The sequence below is a fragment of the Hordeum vulgare genome, chromosome 2H (assembly GCF_904849725.1).
Source record: "Hordeum vulgare subsp. vulgare chromosome 2H, MorexV3_pseudomolecules_assembly, whole genome shotgun sequence".
Taxonomy (NCBI): Eukaryota; Viridiplantae; Streptophyta; class Magnoliopsida; order Poales; family Poaceae; genus Hordeum; species Hordeum vulgare.
The window spans coordinates 575,369,544-575,389,591 of NC_058519.1; the positions used below are offsets into that span (position 1 = coordinate 575,369,544).

The 20,048-nt window shown below is 43.9% G+C and overlaps 3 protein-coding genes across 3 annotated transcripts; 1 reads left to right on the forward strand and 2 right to left on the reverse strand.

Moving 5' to 3' along the window:
• The first annotated feature begins 6,487 nt into the window (after nt 1-6,487).
• On the forward strand, nt 6,488-7,760 carry LOC123430603 (transcription repressor OFP1-like). Its single transcript, XM_045114454.1, has one exon. The coding sequence runs from the start codon at nt 6,764-6,766 to the stop codon at nt 7,529-7,531; it is 768 nt and encodes a 255-aa protein (XP_044970389.1). The 5' UTR covers nt 6,488-6,763; the 3' UTR covers nt 7,532-7,760.
• Nucleotides 7,761-10,145: 2,385 nt separating this feature from the next.
• LOC123427412 (ELMO domain-containing protein A-like) lies at nt 10,146-15,042 on the reverse strand. Its single transcript, XM_045111448.1, has 10 exons — nt 14,793-15,042; nt 13,367-14,679; nt 13,122-13,231; nt 12,779-12,847; nt 12,152-12,267; nt 12,001-12,055; nt 11,548-11,668; nt 11,339-11,386; nt 10,808-10,902; nt 10,146-10,721 (listed from the first exon to the last, which is right to left on the reverse strand). Exons 2-10 carry the CDS (start codon nt 13,431-13,433, stop codon nt 10,620-10,622), a joined length of 783 nt encoding a protein of 260 aa, XP_044967383.1. The 5' UTR covers nt 13,434-14,679; nt 14,793-15,042; the 3' UTR covers nt 10,146-10,619.
• A 102-nt stretch (nt 15,043-15,144) lies between these two features.
• LOC123427411 lies at nt 15,145-19,566 on the reverse strand. Its single transcript, XM_045111447.1, has 5 exons — nt 19,137-19,566; nt 18,298-18,690; nt 17,028-17,120; nt 16,198-16,337; nt 15,145-15,710 (listed from the first exon to the last, which is right to left on the reverse strand). The coding sequence occupies exons 1-5, from the start codon at nt 19,476-19,478 to the stop codon at nt 15,272-15,274; spliced, it is 1,407 nt and encodes a 468-aa protein (XP_044967382.1). The 5' UTR covers nt 19,479-19,566; the 3' UTR covers nt 15,145-15,271.
• Between the last annotated feature and the right edge of the window lie 482 nt (nt 19,567-20,048).

Here is a 20,048-nt window from a genome sequence, read left to right on the forward strand (position 1 = left end):
CACACATCAAAAATTTATTACTTCCAACAAGTTACTTTCTTGTTCCATCTCACTGGAAAACGAGGCCTTCAGTCATCTTGCCCATGTGGTATGATTTGCATGTCTCAAGTGATTTAAAATCAAGTGACTCCAAACGATCCATCTGTATGGAGTTTCTTCATGCGTTAATACCAATAGGTATGGTTTGCATGTTTCAAACGTTTCAAAAATGAGCGAGTACAAGATCCATCACTATGGAGCTTCTTCATGCATTTTATACCGACGTGACTCAAGCGGTAGTGCCACAAGTAAGTGGTACTATCATTACTACTTCGTATTTGTTGGCATCAATATTATGAACATGTGTATCACTACGATCGAGATTCAATAAACCATTGAAGGTAATTATTCAAGCAAATAGAATAACCATTATTCTCTTTAAATGAATAATCGTATTGCAATAAACACGATCCAATCATGTTCATGCTCAACGCAAACACCAAATAACAATTATTTAGGTTTAACACCAATCCCGATGGTGGAGGGAGCGTGCGATGCTTGATCACATCAACATTAGAATTACTTCCAACACACACCGTCACCTCACCCTTGCTAGTATCCTTTTAATCCGTAGCCATAACTTCGAGTTACTAACACTTAGCAACTGAACCGATATCTAATACCCTGGTGCTACTAGGAATCCCAGTAAGGTATACATCAATATCATGTATATCCAATATACTTTTAGTCGACTTTGCCAACCTTCTCATCTACCAAGTATCTAGGGTAGTTCCTCCTCAATGACGTTCTCCTCACAACATAAGCACTTAGTCTCGGGTTTGGGTTCAACCTTGGGTTTCTTCATTAGAGCAGCAACTAGTTTGTCGTTTCATGAAGTATCCCTTCTAGCCCTTGCCCTTCTTGAAACTAGTGGTTTTACTAACCATCAACAATTGACGCTCCTACTTGATTTCTACTTTCGCAGTGTCAAACATTGCGAATCGCTCAAGGATCATCATATCTATCTTTGATATGTTATAGTTCATCGCGAAGCTCTAGCAGCTTGGTGGCAGTGACTTTGGAGAACCATCACTATCTCATCTAGAAGATTAACTCCCACTTGATTCAAGCGACTGTTGTACTCACACAATCTGAGCACATGCTCAACGATTGAGCTTTTCTCCTTTACTTTGTAGACAAAGAATCTTGTCGAAGGTCTCATACCTCTCAACAAGGGCACGAGCATGAAATCCCAATTTCATCTCTTAGAACATCTCTTATGTTCCGTGACGTTCAAAACGTCTTCGGCGCCTTGCTTCTAAGTCGTTAAGTATTACGCACTGAACTATCACGTAGTCATAAAAAATGTGTATGTCGAATGTTCGCAACATCCACAGACGACGCTCGAGGTGCAGCACACCGAGTGGTGCATTAAGGACATAACCCTTCTGCGCAGCAATGAGGACAATCCTTAGTTTACAGACTCAGACCGCAAAGTTGCTACTATCATCTTTTAACTAAATTTTCTCTCGGAACATATAAAAAATAGTAGAGCTACAGCGCAAGCTACAACATAATTCGCAAAGACCTTTTGTCTATGTTCTTGATAATTAGTTCAATTAATCATATTACTTAAGAACTCCCACTCAAATAGACATCCCTCTAGTCATTCGAGTGGCGCATGATCCAAATCCACTAACTCAAGTCCGATCATCACGTGATTTGAGCATAGTTTCAGTGGTGAACATCTCCATGTTGATCATATCAACTATATGATTCATGCTCGACCTTTCAGTCTCTTGTGTTCCAATGCCATGTCTGTACATGCTAGGCTCATCAAGTTTAACCCGAGTGTTCCGCCTGTGCAACTGTTTTGCACCCGTTGTATGTGAACGTTGAGTCTATCACACCTGATCATCACGTGGTGTCTCAAAACGACGAACTGTCGCAACGGTGCACAGTTGGGAAGAACACAATTTTATCTCGAAATTTTAGTGAGGGATCACCTTATAATGCTACCGTCATTCTAAGCAAGATAAGGTGCATAAAAAAGGATTAACATCACATGCAATTCATAAGTGACATGATATGGCCATGATCTTGTGCTTCTTGATCTCAGTCACCAAAGCACCAGCATGATCTTCATCATCACCGGTGCCACACCATGATATCCATCATCATGATCTCCATCATCGTGCCGCCATCGTCGTGCTATATATCCTATCACTACTAAAGCTACAACCTAGCAATATAGTAAACGCATCTGCAAGCACAAACGTTAGTTTAAAGACAACCCTATGGCTCATGTCGGTTGTCGTAGCATCGACATGCAAGTCGATATTAACTATTACAACATGATCACCTCATACATCCAATATATCACATCATGTCTTTGGCCATATCACATCACAAGCATACCCTGCAAAAACAAGTTAGACGTCCTCTAATTTTTTGTTGCATGTTTTACATGGCTGCTATGGGTATCTAGTATGATCGCATCTTACTTACACAAAACCACAATGGTGATGTGCAAATTGCTATTTAACCTCTCTCCAAGAATCGCCTCGGTCAAAACCAATTCAACTAAAGTTGAAGAAACAGGCACCCACCAGTCATCTTTAAGCAACAAGTTGCATGTTAGTCGATGAAACCGGTCTCTCGTAAGCGTACGAGTAATGTTGGTCCGGGCCGCTTCAATCCGACAATACCATCGAATCGAGAAAAGATTAAGGAGGGCAGCAAATCGAACATCAACGCCCACAAAAACTTTTGTGTTCTACTCGAGATTACATTTACGCATGAACCTAGCTCATGATGCCACTGTTGGGGAACGTTGCACGGGAAACAAATAATTTCCTACGCACATGAAGACCTATCATGGTGATGTTCATCTACGAGAGGGAGATTGGGTCCACATACCCTTGTAGATCGCTAAGCGGAAGCGTTAATAAACGCGGTTGATGTAGTGGTACGTCTTCATGATCCGTCCCACGAACCGTCCCACGATCCGTCCCACGAACCGTCTCGCGATCCGTCCCACGATCTGTCCCGATCAAGTGCCGAACGGACGGCACCTCCGCGTCCCGCACACGTACAGCTCGATGACGATCTCTGCCTTCTTGATCCAGCAAGAGAGACGGGGAAGTAGATGAGTTCTCCGGCAGCGTGACGGCACGCCGGTGATGGTGATGATCTATTCTTGCACGGCTCCGTCCGAGCTCCGCACAAAACCGATCTAGAGGAAGAACTACGATCTAGAGGAGAGGGCGGCACGTGGCAAAGTTTTGTCTCAAAATCCCTAAACCTCTAGTATATATAGGAGGAGGGGGAGGCAGCCTTGGCGCGCCAAGGAAGGCCTCCTTGGGTCGGCCGAAGTGGGGAAGGGAGGAGTCCTCCTCCAATCCCACTTGGATTAGAACTCCTTCCTTATTTTCCCACCTCTTTTGGATTTTCCACTTTTTCCTCATGGACTTTCCTTGGATGACTTTGTCATCCCATTATACCTTATTGCGCATTAAATAAACCCACGTGGACCCCTTGGGGCGTGGTGGGCCCACCCAGTGGGCCCCCGGAACCCATTCGTCACTTCAGCTACACTACCGACAATGCCTGGAAACTTTCCGGAATCCAAACACCAACTTCCTATATATCAATCTTCGTTTCCGGACCATTCCGAAAACCCTCGTGACGTCAGGGATCTCATCCGGGACTCCGAACAAAACTTCGGTCACCAACACATATAACTCAACTATACCGAAACGTCACCGAACCTTAAGTGTGCAGACCCTGTGGGTTCGAGAACTATGCAGACATGACCTGAGACACTTCTCTGGTCAATAACTAATAGCGGGACCTGGATGTCCATATTGGCTCCTACATATTCTACGAAGATCTCTATCGGTTGAATCTCTATGTCAAGGATTCATATAATCCCGTATACTATTCCCTTTGTCCTTCGGTATGTTACTTGCCCGAGATTCGATCGTCGGTATCTCTATACCTAGTTCAATCTCATTACCGGAAAGTCTCTTTACTCGTTCCGTAATACAAGATCCCGTAACTAACTCCTTAATCACATTACTTGCAAGGCTTGTTGTGATGTTGTATTACCGAGTGGGCGCCGAGATACCTCTCCGTCACACGGAGTGACAAATCCCAGTCTTGATCCATGTCAACCCAACAGACACCTTTGGAGATACCTATAGAGCACCTTTATAGTCACCCAGTTACGTTGCGAAGTCTGATACACACGAGGTATTCCTTCGGTGTCCGGGATTTGCATGATCTCATGGTCATAGGAACAGATACATTGACATGCAGAAAACTGTAACAATAAACTGACACAATCATATGCTATGTTTATAGTTTAGGTCTTGTCCATCACATCATTCTCCCAATGATGTGATCCCGTTATCAAGTGACAACACTTGCCTATGGCAAGGAAACCTTGACCATCTTTGATCAACGAAATAGTCAACTAGAGGCTCACTAGGGACAGTGTGTTGTCTATGTATCCACACATGTATTTGAGTTTCCAATCAATACAATTCTAGCATGGATAATAAACGATTATTATGAACAAGTAAATATAATAATAACTAATTTATTATTGCCTCTAGGACATATTTTCAACAGTAGTGGCGCGGTAGTAACAGGCGGTACTACCGCTTGGGAGCGATACTACACGGCCTTACTCGGCCAAAAACCGCTCAGTACGACACAAAAAGTCGAGACTCCAAAGCCAGCGGTACCGAGCACGGCACTGGGTAGAGCTACTACCGCCTGGTGTGTAGTAGTAGCGCCGGCCCAGAGCGGTACTACCACTTATGACGTAAGCGGTACTACCGCTTGGCTCCTTCAGGACCAGAACAGGCAAAGCTGGAACAACTCCATTGATGCGGGAAAAGACCAAGGGTGCAAATGAAAGTATATGTGTGGATTCCACCCAAACCTTTCTGATGGGGACCCCCTCTTAATAGTACGGTTCTCCTACGGCTCAATTCCACTGAAAACGAAACGCACGAAAATAACTGTCTTCACTATTATCCATCGAGGGGCTATAACCGTCTTGTGCCATATGTAGAATTCTCTTAAAGGCTTAATGCACATGATTAGTCCGCAAAAACATTGTCATCAATTACCAAAATCACTAGGGTAGAAATATGCCCTAATAGATGTGTTGCCACAACTCTACTTTCGATGCACGACAATGTGCGTTTAGTGCTAATGATATGTGATCCATCTTTGTAGCATGATCCTGGTTGTTCTATGCATAGGAAAATTTTATATTGCAGTCGATGCACCTAGCATAGAAACCAAGAGATCCCAGAATGGATACTAGCTCCGCCAACGAATCTGCACCGGTGCATGCCGACTTGACAATGGAGTAGGCACATACGCACTTCAACACCGTCATGGTCGAGGAGTAGCCAACGCCCACGCCTGTGTCGATGTTCCAGTAGGTGGAAGAGGAACAAGCTACCACTTGTTCCTCCTCAAGCAACACCGACTGGCGGAGGACCAGATCTACGGTGAGAACGTGAGCGAGAGATCTTGGAGGGCATGGTCGCGGTGAATCCTAACTTTGCAGCGGAGCAGCAGACACTTTATGAGGCCGCCTGTGCCTAAGCTGCTACTTGCAACATACAGGTGGGGCTCGCTGCGAAGGCAATCGCGGACGAGAACGTCACCAGCTGTGCACCCTACGCGCCGCCAAACACTGTTTGGCCGCGTCGGTAGGATGACGAGCATGTCGGCCACTCCCCTTCCATAGTGTACCTCGCGTACACCAGTGACAGAGAGGTCGCGCACTCCGACGAGGATGAGTAGGACATGAGAGGCGGTGGGGGACGAGTCCCAAATTGGTCGGTCTGTCTCCCATATTCGCTTCTGCTCATGGAGACTGTAGATGGAGGAGGCGTCCGTCAGAAGGGAATAACAAGGACTTGAACGATGGACGTCACTGTAGGCTAGGTTTAAGTCTAGTTTTCTTTTTTAATTTGTCCGAAATGTAATGAATGTTATCCAGTTTGTATGAAAGTCATTCGGTTTGCATGTAATTTATTCGGCTTGTTTAAACTTGATTTGAAATGTATCCGGATAGCTTTGGATGCTCTGCTTCCGCATCCATGTATGGAGACGGACGCGGTGCCCGGTTTGTGTGTGAGCGTTGGGGATGCCCTTGCTTAGCAAAACAGGCAGAATCATTGGGGCCATGTATTGATTTCTTAGCGCTTTCAATCTTCCATGAACTTAGTGTACACTTTATATCATGTACACAAATTCATGATTACTTCCCATCATTGCAACTACGATCACATAATGATAGGATCGGTACAGCACTAAAACCGCGTGCAAAGCAGCTGACAGCTCAAATTAATTTCCAGGAAAGCAAACTTGCAGGACTGATTCATGGTACTTTAGTACGCATGTGCAACCTCTTTGCTCGTTTCTTAATTCGCCAGTCTTACCTTTCTTCCATAGCAGAAGCATCTGCTCACATCCAGTTGCCATTGCAAAGCAACTGACAGCTCAAATTAATTTCCATGAAAGCGAACTTGTTGGACCAGTTCTTGGTACAATGGTACGCATGTGTAACCTCTTTGTTCACTTCTTAATTCGCCAATTTACCTTTCTCTGTATCAGAATTATCTGCTCACGCCCACTTGCAATTGCCAGTTTTCATGCCCTCCTTACAAGATAGATATATAGCGCTCGATCACATGCAGTGTTCAATGCTACACAGTACAGACCAATGCTCTAGAGAGAGGAAGAGAGGGGGGAGATGGGCAGGCAGCATTACAGGTTCAGACTGTCCCATCTCCTGCCAAACTCTTGGTTCTACAAGCTGAGGGACATGAAGAGACCCAGACCACCAAGCCAGCAAAGAAGCGCTGCAGCTACAAGAACGCCCAGGAGATCATCATCAAGCCACTACTGCCATGGAACCACCACACCCAGACCTCTTCCCTTACCACCATACCAATCCTACTCCTCCTACTTACAAGCAAAGAAAATGCTACCGGAGAAGCTGCCCCTCTCTCCTCTCTGCCTCAGCCCAAAGGCAACAAACATCCGACTCCCCAACGATCATCATCAGTCACCATCATCGACAAGTGCCGCCGACGTCGTCGTCGACGATTTTCGAGCCTTGCAACTACGTCCGATTCGCACAAGGACAGCATCAATCCCGTCCAGAAGTGTGCACCACAGCACGACCGCAAGCAGTACGTGCCCGAGCTCGCCGAGGCTTAGGAGCAGAAGGCTTCGTCTTTCCAGCAGTGGCCGTTGCAGAGTTAGCACCAGGTGCACTGGTCGCCGGAGAAGCGCAAGGAGGAGCATCGCCGTCGTGGTTGCGTCGACGGACCCGTACAAGGACTTCAGGGAGAGCATGGTGGACATGATCGTCGGAACCGACATGCGTGGAGCAGAGGCTCTGAGGGACCTCCTTGATTGCTATCTGTCGTTGAACTCGAGGGAGTACCACGGAGTAATCACGGAGGTGTTCAGGGGAATCTGGCTCCAGATTGTGCGTGACGGTGTTGAGACATGAGGAATAATCCCGAGCTGTAAATCAAGTCTCGTTGGGATGTACAGACCTGTGAACAATGTGTATGTGCCGCTTGAGTTGTTTGTGTGCGATATACTAATATTCCTAGTTGCTACTCCGTATATCTGTCATTGTCTTAAAGTGTAATGGTAATAAATCGATATGTGTAAGGGGCTTTCCGGAAGAAAAAAAATCCAGATTTTGCTTTCTGTCCGATCGATCCCCTCCTTTGCTTCGTAGGAATTCTATATGATATGATTTCTAAAAGAAAATTTACTATAGAACCCTTTAGTTTGTAGGAATGGATTATTGTTCCTCTGTAAGATTGGTTCCTATTCTTTACATTTCCAAGGAAAAAAATATTAGCTTAGACCTAATGAAAAAAAATCATCATATGAATCAATTGACATCTCTTTTCGGTTCTCTCTCCGAAACACTTTCTTTTCCTTCCGAACTTTTTCGGTGCAATTCTTATAAGCTCCTATAACTTTACAATTTGAATTGACGACCCTTGAGCATGTGACCCCGCGGGTTCGGTGAAGTGAAGACATGACCGGGAACCATTTTGGTCAGTGATCAATAGTGGGATCTGGGCATCCATATATTGACTCCTACACTTATACGAATCATTATTAAGTGAACCTTTTGTTTCCATACATTATTCCCTTTGCTTCACGATATAACAAAACCCGAGGTGAGACTTTTCGGTATCCTTGTGAAGCAACAACTTAGTAGATTCTATCATATCATAGGGAGTAATAACATTTATTATTGCCTCTAGTGCACATTTCCAGCAGTTGATGTAGATTCTATCCAGACTAGGGTTGAGATTGTAAGGTGCCTTAAGCTAGACCTGAGCCTCTCCTTATAAGGGGGGCGAGGCCTAGGGTTACACGGTTTACTTACTGACCTAGAGTTTGACTTGGGTCGGGCGTCCCTTACTTGTCCAACAAACCACGAGTCTTCTAGAAGGAGGGGCACCCACGAGGCGAGGGGCATGCGCCATGCTCGTGCCTGCTGGGCCCTATGGCCGGCTTGGTGGGTTGTCTTTCCTACGGGTCGAATAACCTTGGTACCTTGAACCGTTAGTGGGTTAATATGAAGTTACAACTCTGAGGACACACTTTGGAATCAAAAGGATTTAGCCTTGGTAGGACTAGAAATGAGTACATGATGTATGGGTTCTGTACTATTAGGCTCACAAAGGAAGATGAGGTCAACCTTGATAGACAGGTGGTACATCAAAAGGGCACTTTTGATATTTAGGCTCAATATTGTAGAACGATGAAGATATGAGCCAGTGGATAAAAGTTAGATGGATGAAGTGGTGCCAAGTTTCTATCAGCCTCTCTAACAAGGGAGTGCCACAAAACCTAAAAGGAGGGTTCTATAGGACAGTGATTCAATCTGCGCTGTTGTATGACGTTGAATGTTGCTCAACTAAAATGGAGCATGTCAAACAGTTAGGTCTAGCAGAGATGCGCATGTTGAGATTGATATATGGACATACCAGAAAGAGTCAGGTTTGGAATGATGATATACATGATAGAGTTGGGATAGCACTAATTGAAGAGAAGTTGGTCCGAAATCGTTTGAGATGTTTCGGCCATATACAACAATGAAATCCTCCAGAAATGTTGATGCATAGGGAAGGACAAAGCATTGATAATATCAAGAGAAATCGGGGTAGAACAAATTTGACATGGGAGGAGCATGTAAGGAGAGACCTGGAGGACATGAATGTCACCAAAAACTAGTTAAAGACATGGGTGCATGGTGGTTAGCTATTCACGTGTCAAAATCATGACTAGGTTTCAAGATCTCACTTGTTTGGGACTGAAAAACGTAATCCTACCCTACCCTAACTTGTTTGGAACCGAAAAACTATGTTGTTATTGTTCATGCATTTAATCCTACATACAAATCAACCAACTCTCATAGGAAAACAAAAAAAGAGTCCAGTCATTTAAATTTCCTCAAACTCTCCCCTCCAGGCTTCACCGAAGAATCTATGAATTCGCCTCCTCTCTGTCTGCCACTTTTTCGACCTGTGACGGGGAGGGGAATCTAGGTGTCTCCGCTTTGGCTAGTAACTTGGTGTCGTGTGATTCAAACCATTCAAAGGCTTAATGGTGACAATGCGGCTCCAAGGCTTTGATCCTTAGGGGCACTTGCATGAAAATTTCCCGAATGTTATCGACAAGATCAAACTAGCCCCAAGCGGCAACATGTCATTGGTTCCTTCTAGCAGCGGTAGTGTCGGCGGCTTGTTCTAGCAACGGTAGTGGTCGTTTGATGGTCTAGGGGACTCATGTAATTTTTGTTATGTTTGATTTTGAGGTGCTTTATATTTCTAGTGAATGTTTCCAACAGATGGGTCCTTTTCTAAAAAAAAAAGGCTCTAGAACATTGAATAACAAGCTTCACGCTTCCACTGGAATTATCCGCAATGTCCGAATTCAAAAAATGCCGGCTACTTTTTATTGGATCACGATTGCTTCGTTTTCCTTATGTATGCACACAGACCTGACCATAATCCCTCCCAAAAACATACTGACCTCCCTTATTGTTGAAGTTTGGTCTACCCCAACCCTTATTATTGGCTGAACAACGTCAGTATACAATCCATGGATAAATCACACAAAACGTGTGTATTTAGTGCAAAACAAGAATGCATCAATATCATGTATGCACTTGGCTACAAAGCTGTCTTGAGAACTGAGAAATCTCGGAAGTTACTACTCCTTCCATACATCTGTTTGAGCGTCAGCTAATTCCGGACAGAGGTAGTATTTGGTAGCACAAAGACTCCGTGTGACAAATTATTTCCGAAAGAACATCCTACCGGCACTAGCATGGCCCAACTGTTGTTCAGGTAGCCAGTTACTCTAGATGTCAGATCCAAGAAGACCAAAACATGCAGACCCACGAGCTCAGGATATCAGAGTACCTAAACACGATAGCAAAAACCACACAAGCACGTCCCTGATTCCTACATTCCACGCCCGTGGCTCTGCAAGGTGACACTCTTTAGAAGCATGGATATCAAGAACTTAACTACACGTGGCGATGTTAGGTGAGACTTCAGTTGCTAACGGGCGAGAAAACTGTATGACGGCATGTCCTCAATTTGCTGAATATCTTCAAGTAATAGCTCTCTCTCAAGCTGGCGTCGTGTGGATTTAATAACAGTCTGCAGTGAGAGTACAGCAATTTGGTCAGAAAAGAAGAAACTCTGTACGAAGAATGTGACAAGGAGGATGCACATTGAAGGCATACATTGAAATCCATATATGTGGCGTGCATTTCAAGCCATTTCTGATCCATAAGCTTAAAGGTTATGCAGTAAAGAATGTCAAAAGCTCGATCGTTTTCTGCAGAAAAGAATAATAGTTAGATGTTAGTAGCTAGGGGTACACTTAAAGTTACAGTAGGAGCAGGCCGCCTGTAATAAGATGGTGTGTTATTTATTACGCCTATGATGTCATCCATATTAAGCATATTAATTTCCATGCTATGGAATTGAATTTATTTTATTTATGGCCAAGTCCACAACTGCCCTTATCATCACTGTGCACTGAAGCATGGAGAACAATCAAAGTTAGACCATTCAACTGGGCCCACAAGATCAGCTGTAAGGATATTGCCTTGTTAATAAGCACTAAACCATTAATCACAATCATGAATTGCCTACAACTGATGTAGATTACCGCATAAAACTACTGTACTGTACAATTATTCTGGGACAAAAGGTCCATATAGTAGCCATGTAAGATTTCAACACTGCACAAATGTAACAGTAGACTGTACCTATAAGTAGATTTAGGAACACTGCTCCAATCAAAGACCTTGGCTTAGCTGCAGAAGAAATCAGTATTAGTCACTATGCCATCAATCCACGTTGATATTCACAATTGCAAAACCAGTTCCACAGTTCAGACAATTTGCCCAAGGGAAACGTTCCATACAAGTAAATCTATTAACTAATCAAGAAGCACAGAAAAGTTTAATGAACAAACCTGCTTGAAGATCAAGCATCTGAATGAGCATAAATGTAATATTTACTCCAGCTACAGCAAATGGATATTCCCACAATGCTCTGTCACCATTTTGCTTACAAAGGAGCTCCTCGAAGGATTTCTGCAAAGAAAGTGCCTCATTGAGATGAATGAAAGGCTAAGCACATAAAAATATAAATATTACACGCTTCAAAAAATATATAAATATTACCTATCTTAATAGTTCGATAATAAATATTATACATTGCAGTTATTAGCAAAGGATCATTAGCTGTTCAATTTTCGAAGGAGGCAGGGTACCATTGCTAGCTGAATAGATTTGTATAACTGCATATTGCATGAGACCTTAGATTCTTCCCTGCTCTAGCTAAAAGAAAATCATTGAAGCCTAGCAATTGGGGAGAAACAGCAATGAATCTGAACCATCATGTAAGTAAAGGAATTTGTACTCACTGGATAGTTCTTAGCGAAGTAAAGTAAATTCTCCAAAGAGATAAAGCCACCACCCCTGTAATTCCAGCACAATATATGATTCCAGATCCAAAATTAACTAAGGGACTATTTCTTAAAGAGCATGCGTGATAATGAAGGAGTGAAACAATACCTGAAATCTGTGGATGGGTCTTTCCCTTGCCATCCCATCTCCTTCCATTGATCTGATACTAGTCCTAGAAGTTCAGTCCCAGGAAAAGAAGCATGCCAAAGGGCTTTGAGTGCTTCCTAATGAACAAAGGGTGTGAACAATGGGTTACCAAATGTAGCATCGAAATGTGTGTTCGGGTTTGCTAGATCAATATAAAATATTAATAGCAACAGAGAACAAACTCTAAGCAAGCATGTGCTGGCGCACTGCAGGATCATTTGGCCCATTTACTCATGCCAAATATCACTTCCCCTACTTTGAACAATCTAAGGGCACAGTGAGTCTAAGTAAACTGATTTACTGAGTTACATAAGTCCAGTAAATCCTGATACCCTGGGAACATCGTATTACTCTGTTCTATTAAAGCAAACATGAGAACACAGCCATTTTGTTAGGTATCACACTATACAACGTGAGACAGCACTGGCCAGGCCTTATAATTAGAGAACAAAGCTTGTCACGAGATTTTAACAGGAACGCCCTGTGTTCATCTTACAATAGAGCAATATGGGGTGTCAGAAATACAGAAATAGCACACTACAACCGACAATCAAACACATTGGTGGAGATACCATTCACAGGTCATACCTGATGTTCTCTATTTTGACTATCATAAGGCACCTCTATCCGGTTCTGTAATCTTTGTAGGCACTCTTCCTGCAATACAAAATACATTGCTGTCATTTCTTCAGGAAGCTTGTGAGTTATTTATTTTTAATGGTGGCTTCTATGTTCAAAGTCTAAAGACTACCAAATGGCATGCCAATTCCAGAGAGCGGTATTTGTTGGACCATTGCATATATCATGCCGTAATCTAAGCACAAGTATAATGAAACGCAACAGTTGCACCCGCTGTGATTTCAGTAATCCCGTTGCATTCATGTTTGAAAAGCAATCTGCGTGATGTCACCAAATACCGAGCACCGCTCACCTGAATGGGGGTCAGATCGAAGGAAATGCGCGCGTCGCTGTCCCGCCTCTGCACGCAGACGCAGGAGAATCCCCTCCCGATCCACGCCGTCGACCCCGACACGACGTCCGCTGGAAAATGAAAAAAAAAAAAAAAAAAGGCCATGGACGGTCGTCAGCCTCTTTCCCGAACGAGCAAGCAGAGGGGGGATCCGACATCCGAGGCGAGCGGACTCACGCACGCACGCACCCACGTGACCCACGTACCCGGCGACGGGTGGTGGTGGCCGGAGAGGCGGCGCACGGCGAGGAAGGAGCCGCCATTCTGCTCCATGCTGCGCGCTGGCCCTGCCTCGTGCCCCTCCCCCTCCCCCTCCTTCCTCCTACGGTTCCCGCCTGCCTGCCTGCGCGCGTTGATCAGCGCGGGATCCCCATGGCTGTCCCTCAGGCCGCGGCTTGATCCTGGCGGGCGGGCGGGCTGGCGCGAGATCCCACGGGCGGATCACGGGGAGGAAAGTGGGGGTGGGGGCGGGAAGGGGCTGCACGACGACAAGGCGAGGCTCGGCGCCGCGGCGGTCTCTTCTCTCCTTCTCTTATTATCTCCCGTCGGGTTGGCAGCTTTGGCGCTTCTTGCTTGGCCCTTGTCCGCTGGGGATGATAATTGCGCTCGTGTCCTGTTGCTTTCCCGTTTTAGCCAGATCTGACCACCCGTTAATCCCCCGCAATTAGCCCATGATTCCCGTTACCAAAAATTAATTTCCCCGTGTGTGTTTTTCTTTTTCTTTTTTACAAACACCCGGGTGCTACAAACCACCCACATACCCACAGGAAGAAGAAAACAGAGCGCTAATAAGATCACAACTAACCACCCCAAATTACTCGCTGTCGTCACCACATTTCAGTGTATTGCAGAAAATTCAAATCACATTAGCCTGTTATAAACCGCTGGAGCGCCATATGAAACCAAAGGCCAGTTAGCAAAAGTAAGGGGGAAAAGCTAAGCTACTTAGCAAAGGTAACGGCAAGAAATTAAAAGGTGGCCATTGATCATCCTGTGGTCGAGAACGCTTACCTTGTGTTTGAAGCTTGCTTTAACCACTTAGAATGGGGTAGACCGCACATAAAGCGTGACTGCGCATCAACACGATAATCCCCACCCACTGTTGTAAACTTATAGAACATCTATAGCTCGCACTAGCCTGTACTGCTACTTACTACTAAACAGCCTGCTCATCGTGTACTTCGACCGTGCCGTGCTCTTCTAGTCTTTTCAGCATGTGTTCTTTGCTGCAAGCACTAGATTCCCCATTAACGATGTTCGGCTAAATAAAAGCAGTGCGAATGCTCATGCTACCAGGTAGTACTCCTTTGCTATAGTCCGCCTTTCTAGCATCAACCTTTAATCACCAAAGCCATATGCATGCATCTCTTCTTTGTCAAAATTGAGCAACGGTTTCAAACTTCAAACAAAGTTGCCATGTTCTTCATTGTCTTTCTCGAGGTTCAAGCACCTTGATTGCATCTTCCAAAGCTGGACTTCCTGCGTCTGCTCCACGACATGATCCAGGTCCACCCCTGTTCTGCAACGATCAAGCTCAGTGATCATTATAACAACCACATGTAAAAAAGAACACTATATCTAGAATCTGAAGTAAATCAGAAAAGGAAAATGAGATGTGATCAGAGGGGTTACCTTTCAGTGCACCTTGCACATGATAGTGCCTGATAGCTGACATTTTTGTATACAGTTATACCTTTATCTGCCATCACAGTAGTTCAGGCTATTTTTAACTCACAGACACTGACCATGGTCATAAATCTTGTCCCCCCCAAGAAGCTAAGATCTAGATAAAGTACAATGTGAAGCAAGTGGCCTAAATTAACCATTCTAAATGAGCCATTCAATGGCATAAAATATGGCCATGCACATGGCAAGCAAATGCCTAGTTCTCCTCCCTGGGCTCTTTTTCAGCCCATTTCTTGCTGATGAAACCGAAGCCTGCGCATCCAACAGAGGCAAAAGGTTTTACAACTGATCTATGATGTACATCAACTGGAGCACTATTTTATTGGAACTCACACATCCATAGACATTATTGCTCCTATACTACTATCCAGAAACAGATGTTAATACAAACAGGAAGGGGGGGAAAAAGTAATGGATTCTTTCAACTATGGTGGCACTGGTTGATTCCACCTGCGCTTGATTTCAGTTTTCGTCCGAACCTCCCTCAGCTTCCCGTCAGTTCCATAGTCCCTCTCCATCACCAGATTAATCCCTTCCTCCGAGTACCAACTAACTCCGATGCAGAGTATACCGTCTTTATCTACGTCAACATAGGCGGTGACGCCTCCAGGTAACCAAAGTATAGTCACGTCTTGCATATCCAGCATCTCCTCCTCACCAAAGAAAATAGAGCTCTCTGGCATGGTTCTCTTCTTCATGGTCTCCATGCATAAGTACACAAAGGCGGCTCCACCCTCTATTTCTTTCACTTTCTCACTGAAAATTGGTGTTGCACTGACTTCATATACTTTCCAGGGACCTGTCAGTTCTGATGGTTTCGTCCGCTTTCTTTGAGAGAAAGGTCTGACGTCGACAGGGGTAATACTGCAAAAAAACATGCTATTCAGGAAGACCAAGCATTATAATAAGTTCATTAATCTACCAAAAGTCTGATGGTTCTTGTGCGTGAAAGAATAGCTGCTGAGACATGAAAGTTATGTTGCCAAACTAAAAGAAGGCCGATATATAAGACAATTCAAATCATGAGGAACAAGCATGCACGAGCTGTAGATAAGAATGTCTTCAATGCTGTGAAGGTAGAAATCAACTTCGAAGGATGAAATCAAGCAGTAAACCAAGTTTTTAATTAGCCTTGTTTTAATTCGTTGCAAACAAACTACAGTCTGCGTTATGCTGTTATGTGTCCTTTCTAGATTGGTGGCACCAGTCTGACAGTATTAGTAAATCAATTTATCATCATTCAATCTGTACAGTTTGCTCCTGAGTCATGATTGCTGAATAGCAATAAAGATATATGTCATGAGCAGAAAAGCAGATAAACTTGCAGTAGTGTGGATAACAGGAATCATACTCTTCAACATGGATATTTGCTGGGCTAGCCCATTTTTCTTCATACACGGCAACCCTTACAGTTTGTATATTCGCTCCTCCTTCATTGAATTCAATGGTATGCACAATACGCAGTCTTTTGTGGCATCCTTTGACCAGACTCTAAAACAAAGCTCGATGACATTGTCAGTTATGGATTGGCAAATCCAAACCCATAGATAACACAAAGTGTCGAAAGGAGAAAGTTAAAGGCATCTACACATGAAATGTATTATATTTATACATATACATGATCATCAATAATTCATTCCCATAACAGTTGGAGCAGCTTCTCCAGCAAAAGGCTAACATGATAATCACATTCTTGAACACGAACTAGTTGATTAGTAGCTACCTCTGCAAAATGATTCCATAATACTCCCTCCGTCCCAAAATTCTTGTCTTACATTTGTCTATATATGAATGTATCTAGTCACGTTTTAGTATTTGGATACATTCATTTTTAGACAAACCTAAGACAAGAATTTTGGGACGGAGGGAGTACTAGCTAACACAGATTGTTGTTACAAAACAAAGCAAGAGCAGAAGTGCCTAGCACATCATCAGAAGCATGTACACCAGCATCACTGTTGATTTTCCTATTTAGGCATCTATATGATTCATAAGAGCAATTCACATGTCCATGCAATAGTTATCACAGAAGTCTAGTTTCGTATCTCTTGTAAAAAGCCAAAACAGATATCAAAGGAATGCATTGGGCAAAAAGACTATTCTCAGTCAACATTGCAGTATTGCACTGAACAGAAACTCAGTTTGGAGGCAGATAAGTAAAGTTCGGTAGAGTAAACATACTTGCTCAAACTGATACGTTGGTGAAAGGAAGTATTTAGATTCATCATATTCGCCGATTTCTATATCAAGTGGACCTCTAGAGTATGACCCATCCTGAAAACGAAAAATGCAATGGCCAAAGGAATAAATCGATGATTCAAATTCACAAAACAGGAAATGTGTAACATTACTGAACTTAATTAGGGGAGATGATAGCCCAGTCTCACAGCGAACAAATATGATTGAACAGTAATGGATATACTTAATGTCAACAGTATACTCCCTCTGTTCCTAAATATAAGTCTTTCTAGAGATTTCACTACGGACTACATACGGAGCAAAATGAGTGAATCTACACTCTAAAGTATGTTTATATAGTGGAAACTCTAAAAAGACTTATATTTAGGAACGGAGGGAGTATTTAACTTATATGGGGAGAAACGGAAGGTCAGGAGCCGTATTAGCCCGATACTGATACTTGTATCCGTATCGGTGCATTCGAGCATAGGGGAAAAGTATTTTATGACCTAGATTATCCGGCTTATAGTTGCAGGGTAAGGTTAAGGAGATAACTCTACAGATTGTCCGGAAGCTTCCTTGGATCTGTTTCAGTTTTTCTTGCGTGGGTCGTTTGAGCTAAGAAAGTTTGCTTGAATACAAACTAACTGTTCAAGTTAAACTCATCTATAGAAAACGACAGAGCTTAAGCTTTTTTTTTAGAAAAGGAGGGTTACCTCCGGCCTCTGCATCAGCATGATGCATACGGCCCCTTTATTCAAAATAATCAAACGAATCGCGGTTCAACATAGTCCCCGATATAGCAGTAAATAAGTAAAAGAAACACAAAAAGTGCCACAACCGGACAGAGCTTAAGCTATGCAAACTATCCAAAAAAGATCCCCATAGTTCATGATTTCCCCAGAGTCTGAAAAGTGGCAGGCACTATGAGCATCTTAACGAGGCGCTGCTACTGAAAACCTGCTGAGAGGTAAGAGGTTCAAGGTTTAACATCACAAGTAACTAATTGCCTTTTCTAAAACACCATCTAAGCGTTCTATGTACAGCATCAGGAAATAGGCTGTAGTTATAAGCTATAACTTCTAAATTACAACAGCAGAGAGGTATGCAATCATATTTGGTTCAGTTAGTTATGGCTAAATAAAATATAGAGTGTAAGTAAGGTCAATCATCTATTGCAACTTTCAAGAGCTGAACGAGAAAACATGTTTCAAAAAGCATTGGACTTATTTGAAAATGGCAGAAAAAGGGGGTGAAGAGAAAATAATCTCACCTCGAAAAATACAATCCCTGGTTCTTCAATCATAACATCTTCATCGAGTACATCGCCCTTTTTAAGATCAAAAGATTCATGGGCAGGTAAATCAACAGTCCCACTTGAGCTACCATGATTCCATTCATCGTCGCTGGCACTCTGCTTCTCAGCTTCCCCATGAGGATTGAGCTGCACCCAATTTGTCTTCCTTTGGATCTCGGTCCCATGAGCACTATCATACGATTTCTCGATGCGAGAAAGGGTGTAACAATCATAAAGATACTCCTCTTTGCTTCCTAGTCCAACAGGTTCCATCTCTGCTGTGATTGGTGAGAACACGGCTCCAACACCCTTCCATACGCCACTTAAGCTACTCGCAAATGTATCCCAGGAGGGCCTTAAAACAGATTCCTGAGATAAAAGAAGACAATGTTCAATATATCAGAAATTACATCAGTTGGATAGGATTTACTGGCCTGGTAACTGATAGTATTTGATTGCAAGTTTGCTTCGCCACAACTCATTCTCCATAGTTTCCCACTATCTGAAGCTAGCCCATTGCAAGTGAGTGACATGCTTTGCGAAGTGCACACTGCACAGTGGACTACAGACTACTTGGTCCAACTCTGCAGCAGGCAGTGACTGGCAGCAGGAGTTCGTTAAATGGACAAATTGAATTCATAATCCGTATCAAACCGCATATAACTGAATCAATTGGGAAGATTTTGCAGGACGAAATTGGAGAACCCGTCAGGATGGCCCCCCGAAACGGATTTGCAGGCCAAACTAGACACGCCTGTCCATGGCACAAATAGAGTCCGACTAGCTACAGTTAGATAGTGGTGACATCGGTGTACCTGGGTCTGGAGCACGGTCTCGACCTCCACAAGCATGGCTCCGGAGACCAGAACCCTCGAGCTCACATCATTCTCCTTCCTCCTCCCCGGCGGCGGGGGCGCCCTGCTGCGGCCGCCCGGGCGCCTGCGCCCGCGGTGGTTCTTCTGAGGCCGAGCCTTCTGCTCGGCGGCACGTTCGTTGTCTACGCTCCAGACGTTCTCCTTCCCCCTCGACGACGCCTTCCCGCCACGAGCGGCGCACCGGACGGTGGCCCTAGTAGAGGTGGAGCGGCGGTGGCAGTGGAAGCTGGGGGGCTGGACGGCGGGGCTGCCCCCGCACGCGCCCAGGCACGGCGGCTGCATGCTCTCGGTCAATCGGTGCGCGGCTGCTCGGCGAGTGTGCAGCCGGCGGAGGCGAATGGGTTGGACTTTGGGGATAGTGCCTCGGAGACAGTCGTCACGTTGACAGGCGGGCCCCGTGGTTAAAGGCTGAAGGGAGAGCTTTTGAGAAAAAATCCCCTTTCCTGAAAGTGCATGAATGGATCCGAATACATATGAATCCACTTTAAAAATATATTTTTAGATGTTGAAAAAAACTGAAAAATGATGCACAGATACGGCTTCATGTTTTATGTGCGTGCATAAAGTTTGGGTGCATATGCCCATGGATGCAGGGAGTGCCCTCTCCTCTCCAACTCGGAAATATCATTTGGTTTCTGGACGTATAAACACATGATGTGAGACCTATTTTTAATAAATTTGAAAAAATGTTTGGTTAGAATAGAATAGACTTAACTTGTTTGCACTAATATAAAAAAATCACGAATAAAAAACATGTTTGGCTTTATGGCAAAAAACAATTGCTATTATAGCTACACTATTTTTGTTGGGAAAAAATATCAAAAGGAAGTCAACAGGGGTTTTTCATTTTGT